Below are 23,225 nucleotides of genomic sequence, written 5' to 3'. Positions count from 1 at the left end.
GGCCCCTTTGTTCAGTTTTCAGTAAATAAAATTATGTGAAGTGTTTTAGCTTTTAATTATTTAGATAATAATCCAGAGAGAAAGAGATAGAAAATTCCTATTTTTCTGTTTGTAAATTTTGAAGTTGTAGCCTACCTACAAGGACAACTACTTTTAAAACATTTAAAAATGAATAACTCTGGGGATGACTGCTGTTGGATATGGAGTTTCTTTTTTGGGTACTGAAAGTGTTCTGAGATTATGGTGAGGGTTATACATTCTCAATATTAACCACTGAACTGCACTGTATGCTTTAAATGGGTGAATTTTATGATACATGAATTATATCTCAATAAAGCTGTTTTTAAAAAACAGTAACTTCTGGTTATATCATGCAGACTCAAGGTGGACCCATTTATTTTTCTAGATGCTGGACCCATTATCTTTAAGCAGCCCTGAAAATTCTGGCTCAGGGAGTTGTCCATCACTTGATAGCCCTCTGGATGGGTAATGTTGATTGTAGTTTTTGTTTTTTAATATATATGGGTAAATATGCATATATATAACGTGTCGAAGTATCAACTCTTTTGTGCTGCATTCAGAGGAATGTAGTTGATACTCATCTATACTTACGGCAAATTGATTTTTTCAGTTTGGACAAATTTCTTAACTTCATGGGCTCGGTATCTTTTTTAGTTAAAATGATATCTGATTATAATATTTTGAGTTTCCTGCTTGCTAAATTGTGTTTGAAACTAAAGGCAAACTTAGAATTTATGTACGTTTACTTTTAAACATGTGTTGGTGAAACTGCTGTCAAATTTTTCATAATAGGTTTTGTTTTGGAGATTCTTGAGTTGTTGCACCTGTTCAGGATTATGTTCATTCTGGCACCAAATTATAAATAACATATATTCTTGATAATTATGTCCCAGTATTTTGGTCAATTAAAGTTTAAGTACTTTTGTGAGACAACTGTTCAGGAATATAAGCTGGGGCAAGTTGCATCTGTGAATTTTTGGTTACAAGTGCTCCCTCTCTCTTGGTCTCAATCGGACAGTGTTCACCTGTAGCATGCAAAGTCAGTATCTTTATTAAGATCATGACCTATTTAATCTCCTCTGGAATTGCTTTATGAAAGCAAATTTGGAAAATATAACTAATATTGTATGGAACTTTACATTTAATTTTTTGTTACCCATATACATGAAACCTTTGTCTGTGCCCATGTCTGTCTCAAGATAGATATTTAAAACATTTAAGAAATTCAGGGAAATTGTGTTGTGAAAGCTATATATTGAGTACTTAATACTTGAAAGACACTGTCCTGAGGTAGATAAGTATAAAATTGATGAGTTAGACATTATTATCTCCTTCTTATAAATGCGGAAATAGTCTCAGAAAGGTGATTTGCCAAGGTTGCAATAGCTAGTTTAAGTGGCAGAGCTAGGATTGAAACACAGGTGTTTCCATGCATCTGTAATTCCAAAATGTATCATTCTTACCACTGTACTCTGTGGGTTAATTTTAAAAGCCAGGCTTTTTGCGATGCATGTACCAAATGAGTGTTTGAAAAGAAGTTCCCCCTTTCTCAGTTAATGTTTCAGAGAGAGCGTATATATGTGTATATATATGTATGTGTGTGTGTATATATGTATGTATATATAAAAATATATGTTATTTTATATATGTATGTATATATACACATACATACAGATAGATATTGGTATTGCATAAAGATTTTTTAAATGTCTTAAATATTTTGTCTTGAAATAACAAGACTTTTTCTACTTTTAGAGAGAGCTATCCAAAATCACGAATGCCTAGGGCCCAGAGCTACCCAGATAATCATCAGGAATTTTCAGGTTAGACTGTTCACATTCTAAATGTTTAAATGTTACGCCATTGAATAATCTTTTGGCTGGGAGGGCGAGGGAACTTTTTTAAAAAAATCAAATAAAAATGAGTAAATGTGTTGTTCATCATTGGAAATATTTGACTTTTGTATAACTTGTATACAACTTTCTTGTGTGTCTTAATAGACTATGATAACCCTATCTTTGAGAAATTTGGAAAAGGAGGAACATATCCAAGAAGGTATCATGTTTCATATCATCATCAAGACTATAATGATGGTAAGTTTATTAGATCAAAGAACAGTTTGTTAAAAATCTCAGAAACAATAAAAATAAACTTGTTCCTATATCACTTAGTTTTCTGCTTAAAACTTTTTTTAAAGATATTGGATCATAATTAAAACTACAATAACATCTTAGCTTTATGCCAACTTACCTCATAATACTTATCTTTCCCTTAGGAAAAAAAAAGGAGTAGTTAAAAATGGTATTAACTAGAAAACTATTCCTTGATGTTGAAATGCCTATTTGCATTGTCCTTTTAAGGAAAAAAAATTGCTGCCTATAAACTTTCCAATTTTTATTTTGTATTTTAAATCATTATTGGAAATGAGAATAAAATATATTTTTTCTCCTTTTTATACAAAACTGAGGGAGTTCTATGCTTTTATGAATGTGTGTGTGTTAACATAAGAGGTTATTTGAATTTATATTCAGATTCTGTTTCTTTTTTCCCCACTTTTCATTTCTGCTTTCACTTTTCTCTTCTTTGTATTTTTATTTTTTACTTCATGATTCAGTGTTAACAAAGATATTTCTTTGCACTCTTAAAAAATACTATTCTTAAGTTTAAAACATATAATCAAATAATTGCTGTTTTAGTTTCTTAGCCTAGTCACAGAACAAATTTCTGTTCCTTATGTTACAAATTTTAAATACTTTTAATTATAATATATTAATAAAAGTTGCAAGGTAATTCTGTTTTCACTTTGTAGGTCGTAAAACTTTTCCAAGAGCTAGAAGGACCCAGGGGACCAGCTTCCGGTCTCCTGTGAGTTTCAGTCCTACAGACCACTCCTTAAGCACTAGTAGTGGAAGCAGTATCTTTACCCCAGAGTATGATGAGAGTCGAATAAGAAGAAGGGGAAGTGACATAGACAATCCTACTTTGACTGTAATGGACATCAGCCCACCCAGCCGCTGTGAGTAATAGAAATTGGCGTAGTGAAATGTGTAGCAGAGCCTTTGCAGAATTTTATAGTATTAAAAAAGAATAAATACCAAGCCAGTCTTCAGGGTGAGACCAGAATCTCAAAAGAGGTAAAAATGGTATTTCTAAAGGTGGTTGTAATGTCAGGTATAAGCATGGTATTACTGCTATTACTTTAAATGATTCTGTCCTTTGCTTTTATTAGGAAAATTGTTACCAATTAAGTCATTCATTCATTCATTCCACATATCCTTATTGAGTGCTTAGCTCTGAGATTTCAAATATGGCCTCTAAGATGTAATCTAATGGGGAGAATGATGTGCATAGGAATTCACCAGTTAAGGAGGTGACATGTGCAAGAGGCCATGATATATTCTGAAAATGGGGAATAGTTCATTTTTGGCTGAAGTAGAGGGTATCATACTTGAAACAGTCGAAGTAGAATTAGAATGGTAACTAAGGCCGGATTGTGAAGTATTTGAACTTTATCATGTAAGCAGTGTATAAAAGATTCATGCTCAAAGATATTTATTGCAGCAATATTTTTATACTCTGAATTCCGCCCTTTTGTGCTAGTGTTGTCATATTTTACTTTCACATCTGTGACTCTCACTACATTGCTGCTATTTTTGCCTTAGACAACTATATTTTAAAGTGATTAAAAATAGGAGAAGAATGTCTTTTAAATATACCTCCAGTTTATTTCTGTAGATCTTTATGTAGATCCAAGATTCTGTCAGGTATCAAATTCCTTTTGCCCAAAGAATTGTTTTTAACCTTTTCTTGTAGTACGAGTCTACTAGTAATAAATTCTTTCAGCTTTTGTTTGTTTGAAAAACTCATATTTCTCCTTTATTTTTGAAAGATATATTTTTCTGGGTATAGAGTTCTGGGCAGTTTTTTTTCTTTCAGCACTTTAAAGTTATTTCTCCATTGTCTTCTGGCTTGTATAATTTCTGAGGAGAAGTCTGCTGTATTTCTTATCTTTGTTCCTCTGTATATAGTGTGCTTTTCCCCCCGCTGGCTGCTTTCAAGATTTCCTCTTGTTAGAATGAGAGAGATGGTCTTTCCAGCTTTCTACATTGTAGGCAGTTGAAAAACTAATTACAGATATTACTGCAATAAAGATTAGAAGTAGTGCATCTTACATAATCAGTGGCATCTTAAATTGAGTGAAAAATGCTATTACGTTTATAATCAGGTGAAAAAAAATCTCATTGGAAAAAATTAGTCGTAGGGATCTGAACCTTGTTTGGGTTTAGAGTTCTTATAGTTTTCAAAGATGATGATCGTTATGAATTTGGATGAACATGATTTTCCCTTAATATCCAAGCATATTCAATTAAGGATATCACTAATGCAGTAGTCCTTAACCATTGTGTGCCATTGGGCTATTCCATTTTAAGAAAATGTTCTTTTTTAGCACCTCGCGCTCCAACCAACTGGAGATTGGGCAAACTGCTTGGCCAGGGAGCCTTTGGCAGGGTCTACCTCTGTTATGATGTTGATACAGGAAGAGAATTGGCTGTTAAGCAAGTTCAGTTTGACCCAGATAGCCCTGAGACCAGCAAGGTAAGAATCACTGCATAAGCTACTTTGTCACATTATAAGAAGCATTTTTACTAAAATAAATATAACACATAATAGAATTTTTTGTTTTTCCTCAATACAAATTATTTGCAAAAAAAATAGATAACTAGATATGTTTGTTTACTTTGTACTGTGGATTTTTCTCTTTTAGTACTCAGTTATATTCCTAATGTGATTTAGTGTTGCTTTAGCATACCATCAAGGACTGTTACAAAAGTTATTATTGTTTAGAGACTTTAAAATGTTTATTCCTTGGGAAGTGAAAATTTCAGAGTGAAATCACCTTGATGGTCCATGAAGTTAGAATTTTTTTGCTTTTACTAGCCATGCTGTAAAGACTTAACAGTGAGTTCTGTCTTTCAGGAAGTAAATGCACTTGAGTGTGAAATTCAGTTGTTGAAAAACTTGCTGCATGAGCGAATTGTTCAGTATTATGGCTGTTTGAGGGATCCCCAAGAAAAAACACTTTCCATATTTATGGAATATATGCCAGGGGTAAGTTAGTACATCCTTTGAAAATAGAGATATTCTATTTAAAGTCTTAGTTGAGAATAAAGAAAAACAACAAAACTTTGATTGTAAAATGTTAAGGACATTTTGGAAGAGTTTTAAATGAGAAATGGGTAATATAATTTTATTTTCTGTCTTCTTCATCTATCTTTGTATTTTTTAACTCGTTTTTAAAAATACTAAATTATACTAAAATAGGTTACAGACATCATAGCAGTCTATACTCAGATTTCCCTAAGTGCCCTAAAAATAACCTGTAATAACTGGCTTATCCAAACCAGGACTCAGTCCAGGACCACACATTACATTTTGCTACTATGTCTCTTATTCCTCTTTTAATCTAGAACAGTTTTAGGTGACAGATTCGACAAAGAGACCAAGCTATTGGTGCTTTGTGACCACCTAGAGGGGTGGGATAGAGAGGGTGGGAGGAAGATGCAAGAGGGAGGAGATATGGGGATATACATATAGGTATAGCTGATTCACTTTGTTATAAAGCAGAAACTAACACACCATTGTAAAGCAATTATATTCCAATAAAGACATTAAGAAGAAAAAAAAGAAAGAGACCAAACTAGTTGTTCTGTTGACAGTCTCATCTCATAGATTTCTCCCCTTGCATCCTCGTGGTGGTGTTTAGTTTGTTCGTTTACCCCCGTATTTCCTGTAAACTCCAAGTTAGATCTAAAATCTAAATTATATTCAAATTCAACATTTATTCGCATGCATCCTAAATGATGCTGTGCATCCCATTAGGAGACATACAATTTCTGGTTGTTCTACTGGTAGTGATGCTAAGGTTGACTGCTTGACTAGGGTGATTGATGTCCTGATTCTTCCATTGTAAAGTTTTCTTTTTCCTGAAGACCAGAAAGTAATCTGGGCTTACAGCAGTGGCACATAGGAATATCCAGTTCCTTTTCAACCATCCATCTAATGTTTTTAACACAGATTGATAGTCATTGCCTGAGTCAGTAATTTCATTGGGAGGTGAAAAATGTGATTTGCAAAAAACTCTGTCATTCCTTCTTCATTATTTTTAGTATTTGTAGAGTACATTCTAATACTAATGATTTTCAAGATGGTGGTATATTTACTCCCTTAAAAATACATTCATTCTCATAATAGGCAGTATATGTTAGAAAAAGGCTTGATTTATGGGTCTTTAAGGAAATAGCTTATTAGAATTGTATGTAGAATGTACAGGTTGCAGTTTAATCTTATGGATCAATAAAACTGTGGATCAGTATCTCATAGTACAGTTGTCCCTCAGTATCCCCAGGGAATTGGTTCCAGGACCTCCCACGGCTATCAAAATCCAAAGATGCTCAAGTCCTTTATATAATGGTGTAGTATTTGCATATAAGCTACGCATATCCTCCCATATACTTTGTCATCTCTTAATTACTCATAATAACTAATACACTGTAAATGCTATGTAAATAGTTACAACTACAATGTAAATGCTATGTAAATAGTTGCCAGTGCAGCAAATTCAAGTTTTGCTTTTTGGAACTTTCTGGAATTTTTTTTTCCAGATATTTTCAGTCAGCAGTTGGTTGAATCCCCAGACGTGAGGCCTGCGAATACAGGCCGATTGTAATGGTCTTAAACCATCCTCGGTCTTACAACAGCAACAGTAAATTTTACTTTGATTTTTATCTTCATGAATAATTGTTTATAGGGACACCACTGTTATTCATCATTGCTACTTTTTTATTTTCAAAGATTATGTTGGCAGTGTAAATTGTTTTTTAAAATTCAGTCTACAAAAAAAAAAAAAAATTTAGTCTACAGAAGTAATCCAAAAGAAGGAGAAAGCTGTGAACCTTTATTTTAGTACTATCTGTGATGGAAAAAGTGGAAATATCAATTCCCCCAGTGGAAGTAAATTATGATGGCATTGTCCAAGAGAGTATATATTAAAAATTAAAATTGTGAAGCAATGTAGCAAAGTTGGAGGAAGTACTTAGAGAAAAAGAATATAAGATGCTTTTTAATATTGGTAATGATATTTTAAAAGTATCTGTATTTGGACAAGAACAGAAGAAACTTAGAAAAATGAAAATGTATTATGTTGGGATTGTGATTGACTTTTCTCTTATTCAGATTCCCATTACTGTTTGTGCAACAAATATTTAAATTAAAAATAAGGAAATAACTATGAATAAATGTGAATAGAGACCCAGATTGTTGAAGATAAAATTAATTAAAATGGCTCATTGGTTAGAACCAGTTTACATCGCAAATAGAGATATGGGTAATCTTTATATATTTAGCAATCTTAAGACTAAACTAGGACTATTCAGAAAAAGGCATTAGATCATGTTTCTCATTAGGTTTTGTAAAGGCAGCTGTCTTTTCAAAGTCTAGGTTATCACTCCTTGAATTTGAAAAGCATGTTACTAAATTAATGATAGTTCACTGACAATCTAAATGAATTATGTGTACGGCAAGCCCATGGCATATATGGGATGGACATAGATGTTCCTAGACTTCCGTGAATCTCCAAGTCTGTAAATGATGCTATATAATTTCTTTCATTAAATTTGGTATAATGGACCCCTTTATGCCCTAGATTCAAGCTTTGCCGAAATTGTCATTCCATTCTTCAGTTTTTCCCAACATAACATTCCATTCCTTAGTCTATCTAGAACTACTTTCACACCGGAACCATAACTTTCTTTTATTTCCAATACCTGACCTAGCAGTTGACTTCTCTCTGTTACTCTTACACACACACACACACACACACACACACACACACACAGTTTTTATCTGACACAGTGCTTTCCAGCCCATTCCAGTTGTTCACACTGAAGAAGATAATATTTTCATGTTATACAGCAGTAAACAGACTACACTGATGGAGCTGTTAGCACCATGGGCCACTGGCCCAGCTGCCTGAGGGCCCAGAGGATCTGTAAGTCTGACACTCATTTGCAGCCTACAAGTATCTGGGGGCTTACGGTTTGGAAAGCTCAGTTCTAGCTGTGTTATTTTGTGCATTACTACAAGTAGAGACATAATAAGTTGACTGAAGAACAAGCCGCATTGAGTTATACGTATGACTGGTTGTCTGGGTTCACTCACTGCCTAAGGCTTTCCACACGTGTTTGCAAGTTGGGGTCAGCAGAATTGCATCTTGCTGTCCCTTCAGGGATTGCTCATGAATAGTGGAAACAGCAAATGGCTAAACCTGTAAAATCCAAGGATCTATTTTTATATGACAAAGTACACAGTTTACCAGTATTCAAGGAAACACAGGAACATTTGGATATGTTATCTCTAAAAGATTTTGTCCCTCAGGAAGCATTTTATTTCCATCTTTTAAAGTCGTGATTATTTATCAAATTTGCACATTGGAATCATCAGGGAAGCTTTTTCAAAATTCAAGTGCCTATGTCTCACTTCAGATTGATTCCCTATTCTCAGAGATGGTACCTCATCCTGCCTAAAACATGTAAGAAAATTAGAAATTCCTTTTTAATATATTTTTCTCATGTTTTGAACTAAAGTGGTGAGTATATAAAAGAAAAACTTTAAAATCTCATGTGTATTCAGATCTTCTAATCATACCCATTCTTTCTCCTGAGAAGTAAGTTTGCAGGTATCAATAAAACTGTGTTTTAAAAGCAGAGTAAGAACAAAATAAATAAAATTAAAGTAGGACGTATATAGAAGAGCAAGTAGGAAAATCAAAAATGTATTCGGGGCAAAAACAATGCAAGATAAAAGTACTGGAGAATTTTAAAAAATACAGTTGCAAGGAACAGGAGATAGAACCAGCATAGTCATAGAAACAAGGGTATCAGTCAAAGAATAGTTTTAAAGGCTTCCTTCCACAGTTCTAGTCAGGGAATATAGTAGAGTTTTATGTTAAATTAATAGCATATAATGTCCTTCCTGAGAATTCCTGTGCTCTCCAATTAAAGCCTCCCAGTCATGAACTAGGACTCTCCAAATTAAAATGTCTAGTTTTAAGATAAATAAGTCATGGGAATGTAATATACAGCATAAGGAATATAGTCAATAATACTGTAATAACTTTGTACAGAGATAGATGGTTACCAGACTCATCGTGGTGATCATTTTGTAATGCATTTAAATGTCGAATCACTATGTTATACACCTGAAGCTAACATGACATTGTATGTCAACTACACTTCAATTAAAAATAAATAAAATATTGTAAAGCAGTTATACTCCAATAAAGATGTTAAAAATAAAATAAAGATCACTTTATTCAGTCGATAAGAATAACAGATAAATATACATGTACACATCTTTAAAGATAAAGATTTACTAGTAGTTTTCATTTCAAACCATACTATAGTTTTCTTTCGTTTTCTTTTATCCTAGGGTTCAATTAAGGACCAACTAAAAGCATATGGAGCTCTTACTGAGAATGTGACTAGGAAATACACCCGTCAGATTCTGGAGGGAGTCCATTATTTGCACAGTAATATGATTGTTCATAGAGATATAAAAGGTAAGTAATGAGGTATTTTTTAAGTACACAGTTCTTTTAACAAAACATGTGCTGTGGTTAAGAAATTCAACATTTAATACATGCACCTTTAAAATACCAGGGGAAAACAGTTCCAGCTAGTCGTGTTGTTCAGGTCGCCACAAGAGGGAAGCTCCCCTGTTGGGGCTCACAGAATCAGTAAAGTTCAAATGAGCATGAAAATGAGACATGTTTTCACACATAGCGCACAGGCATTCGAACATAGCGGTTAAGAATAGGGGCTCTGAATTTGACCTGAATCAGATTCAGGCTTTATCCATCACCAGATGTGTGACCTTAGACGAGACAATCTCTCTATGCCTCAGTTCCTCATTTTTAAGGAGGGTGGTGATAGTGAACAGCTCACAGGATTCTTACAAGGATTAAATGAGTTCATGCGTATAACATGCTTAAAACTGTTCTTGGTACCTAGAAAGCACTCAAAAGTTAGTTACGGTGATGACGTACTTTATGCTGAGATCATATTTAAAGCTGAGGGAATGGACCTCATTACCTAAGGGAGAGAATGAGAAGAGAGACCAAGACTGAGCTTTGATAAACTGCAACTCAGTTAAGCTCACATTTTAAAACTCAAAAACTCAACTGTTTTCATGGATCAGTTACATAAGGTAACTGCATGAAGTGAGACAAAATAGTGGTGGAGGTATGTAAGTTTGAGAGTCATAAAACTCTGTACTGCAAAGCACACTGATAGGCTTCATTCTGTAAAAACCAGGTTGTGACCCGAATATAAAGATCACTTTATTCAATCATTTGACGAGAATAATGAACAAATACACAACACACATTTATAAATAATAAATTGACAATTTTTTTTTCATTGGTCTTTCTAGGGGCTCTTATGAGTTACCAGGAATTTACTTCCTTTCTGTGGTATGTCACACCCTGAATATGGCCATATTCAGGCTAAAGAGAACATTCCTAACCAGTGTCTGGTCATAGAGTGGGATCTGCTGCAGAATGCCTGAGCCAGATCACATGTAACGAATGGACCTTACTAGTGAGTCTTAGAGGATGACAGCATGGCTCATGATCTGAAAGAAACAGGAGCCTGTCTTTCACCTCAGGGTCTACCCAGCTTAGGCAGACCTCAGCTATCAAGTTCAAAACCCGAAAGCTTAAAGAACCACATAAGGTGGTGACCATTTTGTAATGTACGGAAATATTGAATCACAATGTTGTACACCTTGCAACTAACATAGTGTTGTAGGTCAAGCATACTTCAATTAAAAAAAAAACATATAGGAAAATGATTTGATTGTGAATTATTCTATTAGGAATAATCTATTCAAGCCAGTTTCTCTTTACCCCTGATAATAAGGTAAAGGAACCGAGGGGAGCTACCCCCCAAGTGGATCCTCCTCTAACCTTGCCAGTAAAATGAGGAGGTTGGAAACAAGCTGATTTAAAAACATTATAGGGGAAATATATTGATAAGAAAAATGTAAGGTATAAAATTGGATAAAGCAGTATGATCTCAAGTTTGTAAAATTAAAGTATGACTTAGAAGAACAATCTCTACATGATTAACAGTGGTTATTTCCAAGTGGCAGAATGAGTGATAGTTGTTTTTCTCCTGCATACTTTTTACTTTTTATGTATTTCCTAAATTTTTATAATGAGCAGTTTTTAAATGGCGAGGGCAAAGGAAAGCTAGTTGATTACTTTTAAGTTTAGACTTATGAGTTCATAATGAAACCTAGGGTAAAAATTAATTGATCATTGTTGCTAGGGAACCAACTCACTATTTCATAATAGGGTTTCTTTATTGGACCTTTCTTTTATGAACTGTACTGAGGACTAAATAGTGGATGAAAGGAAACTTACCTTTATAAAAATATTTTGGCTAACAAATGAAGCAGGAATGATAGAATAGTACCATTTTACAACGACTAACAGATTAGTAGACATAAGCACTAAATATTAATAGCTGTTAACATCACTTCACACAGACAGTCTATCATTACATACTTCCTATTCATAGACTATATCATTATCTACAAAGTAGTTTTGCCAAAAAAAAAAATTTTGAACCTGAATCTGATCAAGCCTCTAGATTCAGCTACCAAATTGGAGAGTTATAGAACATATATATAGAACAGATGAACATGTTAAATGACTCCTTGGGATGGACTCAGCAAAATCTAGACAATAAGAAAGCTATAGGCAGACAGCTTAGACTCTTCATAAACTGCAAAGGAAAAAAAAAAGGTTGGAGGGAACTTTAGGAAAGACTTAAAAGATGTATTAGTGATTCTCAGTGTAAGGACCTTATTTGGATTCTGACTTTTTGTTTTTAAAGAAAAATTGAAAAAACCACTGAGTGTATATTTAATAATATTGAAGGAGTTACTGTCCATTCTCTTAGGTGTGATAAGAGTCTTTATCTTTTAAAGATATGGACTGAACTATTGATTGATCTCAACGTCTTCCATCTGATTCAGATAGTATGAGAGGGGAAGAGGAGTGGCTGGTAGAGTGGCTGGAAGAGGTTGGGGCTGTGTGAGGGGTTCATATGCGGTTCGGTCTGCTTTTGTGTATATTTGAAAACTCTCCTTCATAGCTTACTTTTAACATATCCAAAGTAAGTTTTTAAAAAATTAGATAACTGTATTGGGAACCTGGCTATACATTTTCTCCTCAGCCCTTTGTATGGTTGGCCGTTGGTTCAGCATTGGTGATTACTCCCCGGAGATAGCTCTCTCTGTCTGTGACCTGCCTGGGCCTGTTCCTTCCCAGCTGGTAACCAGTAAAAACTGGCTTGTTTCTTGTCCTTCCCCAGGTTAAATATTTTAGACACGGTGGCTTTTTTTGACAGAGTCCTTCTTTAAGAATTGGACAGCGGGAGATGTTAAAAAGGCAGTGCTGTCTTAGAGAATCACTGGTACCACGGCATACTTAGGCTTATGGCAAGCAGAGAATGGATCCTTAACCCTCCCCGGAGAGAGGCTTTGGAAAGCCTTCATTGACTAGACTGGGAAATTTGCTGGGAGAACAGGAAGACAGGTACAGAAGTTCATGGCGGGGATGGACAGTCGGTAGTCTCTCCAGTCTATAATACAGATTTTTTCCACTATTCACTCTCCTTCTTAGAGGCCATTAAAAAAAAAAAAAAAAGACAAATAGGGAATCTTTTTTTTTTAATATAAAATATGATTAAGGTTAGGAAGACTTAAAAATAATTGAGGTAAAATTTAGAAACTAAAATTAGATAAGCTAATAAGTCGCTCATTTAAAAACAGGTAGTTTATAGAAAAAGCTAAAAATGAGAATAGAAATAATTTATGTATGAAGAAACTAGACTTACAATCCCAGAAAAAAGATTGAGTTTAAAGAATGATAAAGGGGGGAAAATAGAGAATAAAAATAAATGAACCTAGCTCCTAGATCTTGGTTTCTGATACCATTCTTCAGTAAACGGAACTAGTGCTCCTTGGAGAAATGGCTGATTCTAGAAGCGGTACAGGAGATACACAAGGTGAGCCTGGAGCATCTTCTAGTACCAGAACGTAAGACGATACTAAGAAACAAACAAACAATCCAGAAATCAGATCAAGCAAGAACACAATGATTGAGGTATAGCAGAGGGACACAGGAGCCAATAGAGAGAGCTCCCAATGACCAAAGCTGGAATAGCTTGAGCAAAAAGTCATTGGATTATAACCCAAAGTATAAAACAAATATCCATGTGTTCAGACTGATAGAAATGGATGGTTGAATAAATAAATGGGAGAGAAGAGACAAATCTCCCATGCAGAATAATTCCCAATATATGTAACTACTAAGCCTGGAGCATAACTTCTCACTCCTTTACACATAGTGAACTTCTTCCAAAGAGCTAAGTATGGAAAAGGGGAAAGAGTAACTTTACAGGGGAGGACTCTGCAAACACCACCTCAGCCAGGCTATCAAGGTCAGTTTATAATAAATAAAATTAAAAGTTTACTATAGAAGTAAATGAAATTTTAAAACAGAAACCTCAAAGCTTGCTTAGATTAGATTTAAAATATACTGTACAGAAATTGAGAATGAAGAATGAAAAAATTTTGATTATGAAGGTCCCTTAAGAGGATCCTGAGGAGATGCTAGGTCCTCAGGGAAACAATCTATAGACATGGGCTTCTTACTTTATGACAGAGAAATTGGGGCCAAGAGCCTGCTACTGCTCTCTTCATCCTTCTCTGAACTTCACATTCTTAGTCCTTTCCCCCTTTCTCTTCTTTTTCATCCTCGCCTCCCACTTGCACCAGTCCTTTTCGGTGGGAGAACCTTCTTAGGTCTTGAATCACACAGGTGACTCTCAATATTCAGAGTTCATGTAATAAATTTTTAACGCACACTGACTGTATGACTGGCATTATGCCAGGTACTGCTCGGAAGGTGAAAAGCAGCCTGATTTTGGAGACAGATTGAAGAGTCTGCTAAGTAACTTTCTGCCATTCTTTTATGTTGTATTCCAAATTGCCAATAAAAATAATGAAATGAGGATATTTCTTATTTTAGGCGCAAATATTCTGCGAGATTCAACAGGCAACGTCAAACTAGGAGATTTTGGGGCCAGCAAACGGCTTCAAACCATCTGTCTTTCGGGGACAGGAATGAAGTCTGTCACAGGCACACCATACTGGATGAGCCCCGAAGTGATTAGTGGAGAAGGCTATGGCAGAAAAGCAGATATCTGGTAGGTTTTGATGGGGGATTTGACCAAAAGCACATGCCTTCTTAACATATTTCCACCCAGGATGGAATTTACTGAGGTAAATTTATTTTTTGTACTTTTGAGATAGGATGTCAGGATTACAGGGATTAATATCATTTTAATTATGTGTGTTTGAGGCTTAATAAGTGACTAAATAGAGCTTTTGAACCTGTCTTCCATTCTTTAGGAAGGATCTCTTTTTTTTTTTTTTTTTAAACAGAGGACAACTTATTTTTATTTTTATTTATTTTAATTAATTAATGTATTTATTTTTGGTTGCGTTGGATCTTCTTTGCTATGTGCGGGCTTTCTCTAGCTGTGGCGAGCGGGGGCTACTCTTCGTTGCAGTGCACGGGCTTCTCACTGCGGTGTGGCTTCTCTTGTTGTGGAACATGGGCTCTAGGCACGTGGGCTTCAGTAGGTGTGGCACAGGGGCTCAGTAGTTGTGGCGCACGGGCTTAGTTGCTCCACGGCATGTGGGATCTTCCCAGACCAGGGATCGAACCCATGTCCCCTGCATTGGCAGGCGGATTCTTAACCACTGCGCCACCAGGGAAGTCCCAGGAAGGATTTCCTCTTGAGCAAATTTCAGCATTAGAAAGCTATCTTCATTTTATTTCCCTGAAGAACTTTAAAAGTAATTAATCTTCATTATTAGTCTTATAATTCAGTTAACCTTTAATTACTTAATAATTCTAAGTTAGAACATAAAATGGCCATTTCCTACTTCCCACTGAGAAATTTTTTTTTTATAATTTTAATTACCAATTTTCATTTCTATTAATTATAAGCCTGTCAATGTCATTCTAATTTAAACCAGCAATCCCTCCTTTCTAATGATTTTTTTTAAATTAATTAATTTATTTATTTTTATTTATGGCTGTGTTTGGGTCTTTGTTTCTGTGCGAGGGCTTTCTCTAGTTGTGGCAAGTGGGGGCCACTCTTCATCGCGGTGCGCGGGCCTCTCATTATCGCGGCCTCTCTTGTTGCGGAGCACAGGCTTCAGACGCGCAGGCTCAGTAGTTGTGGCTCACGGGCCTAGTTGCTCCGCGGCATGTGGGATCTTCCCAGACCAGGGCTCGAACCCGTGTCCCCTGCATTGTCAGGCAGATTCTCAACCACTGCGCCACCAGGGAAGCCCCGAGAAATTTTTTTTAAAATTTATTTATTTTTGGTTGCATTGGGTCTTCGCTGCTGCACATGGGCTCTCTCTAGTTGCGGCGAGTGGGGGCCACTCTTCGCTGCAGTGTGCAGGCCTCTCATCGTAGTGGCCTCTCCCGCTGCGGAGCATGGGCTCTAGGTGCACAGGCCCCAGCAGTTGCGGCATTCCGGCTCAGTAGTTGTGGCTCATGGGCTCCAGAGCACAGGCTCAGCAGCTCTGGCGCACGGGCCCAGTTGCTCCAAGGCATGTGGGATCTTCCCAGACCAGGGCTTGAACCCATGTCCCCTGCATGGCAGGCAGATTCCCAACCACTGCACCACCAGGGAAGCCCCGAGAAATTTTTTTGAGAGATATGCATTTTAGACACCTAAAGACAAAGAATTTCTAGCGTTTGTATTCTTTGTAAGATAAAGACAAAAAACAATTATATTCAATGTCAGGTTAGAGAATTATATAAAGCAAAAATTATAAAATGAATAATATTCTTTGCCTAACAAATTTGAGAGCTTAAATTTTAGTTTATTTTCATTGATTTTTATGTTTAAACTACAGGTTTGTTTTTTTTTGTTTTTTTTTTTAACTCAAACACAGGCTGCTTAGTTTATTATTTTTTTAAATTTATTTATTTTTGGCTGTGTTGGGTCTTCATTGCTGCACGCGGGCTTTCTCTACTTGCAGTGAGCGGGGGCTACCCTTCGTTGTGGTATGCTGGCTTCTGATTGCAGTGGCTTCTCTTGTTGCGGAACATGGGCTCTCCACGCATGGGCTTCAGTAGTTGTGGTGTGCGGGCTCAGAAGTTGTGGCACACGGGCTTAGTTGCTCTGCGGCACGTGGGATCTTCCCAGACCAGGGCTTGAACCCGTGTCCCCTGCATGGGCAGGTGGATTCTTAACCACTGCACCACCAGGGAAGCCCTGCTTACTTTATTTAACAATGAAAGAGTAATAACAGTAATTTAGTTGTAACAAAGCCATGAACAGAGCAATATAAAAACAAAGCTCAGATTGATTATCTCCTTTAAACAGGAAAAACCACCGTTAGTCTAGTGGTTCTCAAACCTATCCACACGTTTGAGGAATGGAGGGAAGGAGGAGGATTGGTGCTTAAAAACTAGCTATACCCAAAGCCCATATCAGAACAGTTATATGAGGATCTCTCAAGAGTGGGGCCCAGGCAAAGATTTTTGAAGTATTGTCAGGATTGAGAACTACAGGCCTAAAGTAATAAGCAATAAAAACCATGCCTTCAAAGCAATTCAAAAGAAGAAGTTAAAAAAAAGAAATATGGTAAATTTCTTTCCCCTTATCCTGGGAAAAAGAGGGAAGCACCTATTCATTTCCTCATTATTTTTTTATTCATTTTTGATTGCCCAGAGTTGAGTTTAACAAACCTCAAATATTGGAAGTTATGCAAACATTTTACCCAAATTGAAATTCTCACTACTTTACATTTAGAAAGCTCTTTCAAAACAATACCAGCTTTCAGAAAGAAAAGCACATTTTAAGTTTGCATAGGTGTTTAAACTGTTAAACTAAGAAGAGTCAATAAAATGCACTAGAAAGTATTTCACTAATAACAGTTATTATAAAACAATATTAATTTCAGGTACCACAAATTAACTTTTCTGTGCAGCAAGAGGAATATTTGAGTGTTTCCCATCTGCTTCTACAGCTGTCAGAATTCATTGAAGTCTAGACTGCAAACATAAATTTTTCTTCAAGGCTGCATACATGAAATGCTTCCCCTCTGAGTGCCCTCTGCCCTTGACAAATCCCTGTTGGGAGGTCCAGTAGTGTCTGCAGGCATATTTATCTTTAAAACAGACTTTCCTCATCTGTCAGGTGTGGGAATGATACCACATCAAGTATGGACGTATTTTTTCCTTAAGAATACATAAACTCACTTAAAGATGTCTCCTCAAATTCAGAAAACCCCGTTTCTCCAGCCCTTTCTGTCAGGTCTCCGTGTCAGTCGATCTTAATCGCCTCATGCCTGCCGCGAAGCCTTCTTCTCTCAGGTTGTCTGCATTCGCGCCCTCAGTGTCCGCCCGACGCCAGGAGCGGAGGGGATTCTCCTCCAGTGCCGGGAGGGGGCGCGGGGCGCGGGGCAGGTGTCCCCGCCGTCGGGTGCTGGCCGCGCTGCGGGCCGGGCCCGCCGAAGCCTCGGGCACCCCTGCGTCTTTTTGGCGCTTTGCGGCGGCCCGGGGACCCCGCGGGGCTGCCCGGGTTGCGGAGGCGGCGGCGGCGGCGCCTCGGCAACTCGGAAGTGAGGCGAGGGAGCCGCTGCCGAGGCGTGTGGCCCGCCCGGCTCCGGTCCCGGCCCTGGCCCCCGGCCCCCGACCCCGACCCCGGCCCCGGCCCCGGCCCCCGACCCCGACCCCGACCCCGGCCCCAGAGGCTCCGTAGAGCTCAATTTTTACAGCCTTTTAACGAAACTTTACATTTGAAACCAAGCCGTATTTAAATGTATATGGACTCCACGCCTGTTTCTCATTTTGTGGTTAGTTAGCTGACCTCATGATGATACTGTTTGTGTAAGGTCTTTCTTTTATTTCTTCGTAGGAGCGTGGGCTGCACTGTGGTGGAAATGCTAACGGAGAAGCCTCCTTGGGCGGAATTTGAAGCAATGGCTGCCATCTTTAAAATCGCCACTCAGCCAACGAACCCGAAGCTGCCACCCCACGTCTCAGACCACACTCGAGACTTCCTCAAACGGATCTTTGTAGAGGCCAAACTGAGACCTTCCGCTGACGAACTTTTAAGGCACATGTTCGTGCACTATCACTAGCAGCCAGTAGCCTCTGCCGTGCCTCTTCCCGGCTCCCATCTGTTCGTTCACCTTCTCTCTGACTGCACTTTTCTTTTTTATAAAAAAGAGAGATGGGGGAGAAAAAAAAGACAAGAGGGAAAGTGTTTCTCTTGATTCTTGGTTAAATTTGATTAATAATAATAGTATCCTAAAGTTTTTATATTTAATCTTTTTTTCCCTTACAAGAACTTGAAACTTTTTTTTTTTTTAATTTTTATAATGTACTGATGTGGTTCAGAGACATAAAGCACTTTAGTACATAGTCACTCTTTTTAGTACAAAAAGATCATTTGGAATACCTAAAGATTGTAGAGTCTTTCCCTGTGTCACTGACAGATTGGCAGTGATGGGGAGACATGGAAAACAAGGAGAAGAAAATGATGTATAATTTGTAGTTTTTAGTGATAGTATTTAAAATAGATTCTTGTTTGTGGGGTTGAGCCCTAAACTTGAGTTTAGGATAGGTACTCAGCTTAAAGAATATAGGTTCCTTCTTGTATCTGTATTCTTTAGATCCTAACCTCTGTCTACCAAGCTTTTTGCTCAGTAGGACTCTTGATAGAAAATATGAATCTCTAGGAGGTATGTTTGTTTGTTAATCCTAACCAGTATAATAAGCAAATACACTATAATAGATCCATGTTACTGGAATCTATAAACCTTGAGGGATAGCTTTCTGCTTAAAAAAAGAAAAGATATTGTTTTATTTTAAAACAGATATGGGAAGTCAATAAGCAAATCCAAATTAAAAGACAAAAGGAGATGGCTCTAATTAAATGTGTAAGCAGTAGAAGAGACCACATTTGCCAGTCAACAGAAATAATGAAAAGAAGAACTAAGTGTTGTTTAGTGTATTTTAAACTGTGTTCTTTACCCGAGGGGGAAAGTCCCAAAAATCAAGGGGAAGGAGAAATAATCAAAATCATGTATACTATATCCTTCTGTTTCTAGCTCCTGATTCCCCATAGATAACATTGTTTAGGAAGTAAGAGTTTAACCTGGAGTAGCCATGTGTTAAAAGCTAGTGTCATGATATGAAACCCTTGTTCTTGTTCTTTGGATCACAGACTACTAAAGCACCTCAAAAAACAGTTAGCATGTAAAACAGTGGTTTTCATAGCTGGGGTGAGGATAGTTTTGCTTGGCATGTGGCAATGCCTGGAAACATTTTTGGTTGTCACAACCAGGAGGATGCTAGAGGCATCTAGTGGTTGGAGGCCAGGGATGCTGCTAAAGAAAGTAAAATATACAAGAACAGCACGTCCAGCCCCCCGACAAAGAATTATCCTGCCCCAAATGTGAAAAGTGCCGAAGTTGAGAAACCCTGATATACATACCAGCCCCAGTTATAAACGAAAATGGCCGTTTACAAAGCAGGTTCCTTGCAAAAAGTAAGTTTCAGAGAGTGATGTAATGCATAATGAGGGTTTTACAAGAGAAGATACCACTACTTCAAGTCGAGGGTGAAAGGTCTCAACAGACAGCCAGTAACAATCCTTTCCCTTCCAGCTGCATATTGCACCCAAATCAGTAACTTCCATTTTAGACACAAAATGAACTTAAACACGGAGCCTATTGAACTCAGTCATCTGTGTGTATTCTTTCCTCAAAAGTCAATTCATAATTGTGGGAAAAGAAAGGCATATTAAAACAAAGTATTAGCTACTTTATAGGAAGGTTAAAAACTGCCAGGTATTTCTAGCATAAGAGCAAGGACATTAAGCGAACGAGACAGCTGGGAAACTCCCACTATCTCTGATGGGACTTGTGCTACTGGAAAGCATGAATGACATCAGTAATTTGGCCACTTGCAATTTTTTTCAACGTATTAAAGCAAATGCTAAGTACTTTATTTTTAAAGGTCTAGAAAATAGTATTCTTCTTGGAGGCCCTAACTGTGATGCCTTTCATGGGATTCATAAGGGACTCAGGTATTTTGTTTCCTGCTAAAAGGTATGCTCGTTTAGGAACTCTTTTAAAATACTTTGTTTCTGAAGTTAAGTAGATCTTGGTTTACTGTATCAAGGTCCTATCTGGCATTCCCTGTAGGAGTATTTGAAATTCCATTAGCTAGTCTGAGAAGAAGTCAAAGCACAAATATAGTTGTTAAAGCTTCTCACTTACCCTTACAACGAAAGGAAGCAGCTTGCAAGGAAGAACGTGAATTACTGGCCTCCTCCCCCTGGGAAATCAACTGCCAAATCTTGTGCTATAAACATAGTCCCCAAGGATGTGGATCTATTATAATTTCTTTATCTTTTATGAGTGAAGGCATCTCTTCTACTTGAGCAAGATCATGGTATCTGGACCAGTGGGCTTTTCCTTTGTTTCTTTGTATTGTGTGGTTGTGATTTCCTTTTGGCTCATTTTTGGTCTGTCAGGGTAATCAGCAGTGCAAAATATGAGACAGATGCTCTTTAAAGAGAAATCCTGGGAGACTGTGAAACCCAAAGCAAAATTGTTTGCTTTTTTTTCAGTCTTCTTTTTCTTTTTGAAATGCTATAGGAAATAAAATCACCTGAAAAGAAACTACTACTTTAACACTGCTGCACAAGACCTTTGTTTTATAAGAAAAAATATTATTAGCTATGGAAAAGTATTGTTCTTTATTGTAAAGACTTAAGAATAGACTAATAGTTTACAGAGTTATATAAAAATGTGATGTGAATTTATTTCAGACAAGTTGTAAAGGTACCAAAAACCACAGTAAAAGTTAATATATATAAAAACTACTAGAACAAAAAAGCTTAAAGTGGGGTGAGGTATGAAAGACCAAAATTAAATTTAAAACAGAAAATTTTCACAGGAACCACCTCTATCAGGGGCAGTTAAAATAACACTCCAATTTTTTCTTTCTAATAATGGTATGGATCAACAAATGAAATTTGAACTTTTTAAGATGACTCTAAATGTATTTTGTTTTTTAAATGCACAACTGATTCTTCTATACTGTAATGTTTCTTTGCTGAGGCTGGAAAATGACCAGACTGCTAACTTTGTGCCTTTAAAATGCATTCTGCTTTGATAGTGGCAGACTTTTTGGTGCTGGAGAAGATTCACTAGCAGTCTTGTATGTGCTTTTCAGGAAGTATCTTTCTACTTAGGCCTTGAGAGATTCAAAATGGCATGATTTAGGCTTGGACCAAATATAAGATCTTTTACATTGCAAACAAAGTGTATTGAATAAAAGGGTTGAAAAATATCATAATGACTAATGGAAGTTTTGATGATAATTCTTTAAAATGTATTTAAAAATATACAGACTTTGAAATTTTCAGTATGACTATCTTTAATTTTCCTCATTTACAAAATATGTTTCTAACCTGAAAAATGGTGAAAGACTACTGCCTTAGAAAGTTTTCAAAGGCACAGTCAACCTTACATAATTTATATAAGAGATTGGAATGTTAACGCACAGGCTGAACTATAAAAGAAAAATTAAAACTTATTTCATAGTAAATTGAATTGGCTTTCACTTGAAGGAGTCTTTATCTTATTCCCAGTAGAAGCTGCATTAAAAAGAGGAAACTATTTCTTTAGAGTAGCTTTCTTCGCTACTTCAGCTCTTATATATGTCAGGTCTGGTGTGTCGTATCTCTGAGATGGAGTTGTTATAAGATACATGAAGTCGTTGAGAAAATCAAATCTGAATAGTTTATAGGACAACTAAGCTTGGGTGCAAAAGCCAAGATGTTCACCAGATGCAAACTCCTTGGCCCACCGCAGAATTCTTTGTCACTGATTTCATTTGGGACCAATAGCAATATAAAATCACCTGGTGTCAACCAAGTATAGGAATCTATTGATTTTTTTTTTTTTAATGTGGTGAATCCTTTTCATTTGCTTATTCAGTATTGTGGCTTATTATGTCGGGTACTAAATTAACTTATCCTTAAGGAGGTCACAGTCTAGGAGGAAAAATGGGCAGTTACTTATTTTTATGGCATATCCTGAATCTGAAAGTTCAGCAATGATGTTTTAAAATGTTATTTCTTATGAAGTGAGGGAAAGCAATTTTGGGTAACCATTGGCTATTATAAACTAAAATGTCATTAACAACAGCAATTAAAAGTATCCCCAGATTGGAGGGATCCGCGTAGGTCAAGCAGCCTCTCTCTCAGGACTCCCTCTTATAAAACCCAGCCTCTGCTCAAACAGTTCCAGTGATGGGGGGCATTTATTCCATTAGATAGTATTTTTTCCTGCTTTTTCCTTTAAAGAAAAAAATATTTTCTTTTGGTCTAAATTGTTAAAATACCCAAAACATTTGATAGAAATTGAATTCTGTCAACAGTGTTATTTGTACTAAGATCAGGAAAATTTCTTGAGATCTTATTGTTTTATATGAAGTTTGGCCTTAGTTCCAAATGCACTGTTTATATTTATTTGAATTTTAACATTGGTTAAAATGTCAATGGAAAGCAATTTAATTGTTAATTTTTCGTAGTGCCTTTTTCTCTGTATGCCTTAATTTTGTTTTATGTCAATAATAATTCAAGTTACCCACCGAAATGAAGGTTTTTCCAAAATCAGTAGGCTTCAAGAGTTGATTTGGCCTTAGACTGTGTATTGGCCCTTAAACGTTTCTTAACGCCTGCTTCTTCCTCCTACCCTTTTCTACCTCTTTTTTTTTTTTTTTAATATGTTAGAAGAGAAACATTAGCATTGTTCTGTGATAGACACATTGCAGTTTTACTAGACACAAATTCCTAAGATAAGGATAGAAAGAGGTATTCTAATTCTAAAGAGACATAGTGAATTGTTTTCCAGGTTGATGACTTGATTTTCAATCACACTGGCACTATCCAAATTCTTTGTATGTCATGGTTCAGTTATGATTTTCAAAGCAGAACTAGAAAGGTGGCTTTTGTCCTAAAGAG

At 36.6% G+C, this 23,225-nt stretch overlaps 1 protein-coding gene across 1 annotated transcript in view; it reads left to right on the top strand.

Annotated features, from left to right (window-relative positions):
- Positions 1-21,805, top strand: part of MAP3K2 (mitogen-activated protein kinase kinase kinase 2) — an 88,779-nt gene extending 66,974 nt beyond the window's left edge. The window contains exons 9-17 of the mRNA XM_059927691.1: positions 407-486; positions 1,777-1,844; positions 2,022-2,114; positions 2,831-3,037; positions 4,469-4,617; positions 4,999-5,130; positions 9,508-9,637; positions 14,180-14,357; positions 18,099-21,805. Of these exons, the coding sequence (XP_059783674.1) occupies positions 407-486; positions 1,777-1,844; positions 2,022-2,114; positions 2,831-3,037; positions 4,469-4,617; positions 4,999-5,130; positions 9,508-9,637; positions 14,180-14,357; positions 18,099-18,324 (1,263 nt within the window). The 3' untranslated portion in view covers positions 18,325-21,805. The remainder of the gene's footprint in view (positions 1-406; positions 487-1,776; positions 1,845-2,021; positions 2,115-2,830; positions 3,038-4,468; positions 4,618-4,998; positions 5,131-9,507; positions 9,638-14,179; positions 14,358-18,098) is intronic.
- Positions 21,806-23,225: the final 1,420 nt, after the last annotated feature.

Source organism: Balaenoptera ricei, chromosome 7 (genome assembly GCF_028023285.1).
Source record: "Balaenoptera ricei isolate mBalRic1 chromosome 7, mBalRic1.hap2, whole genome shotgun sequence".
NCBI lineage: Eukaryota > Metazoa > Chordata > Mammalia > Artiodactyla > Balaenopteridae > Balaenoptera > Balaenoptera ricei.
This window is presented reverse-complemented; position numbering and strand designations above follow the sequence as displayed.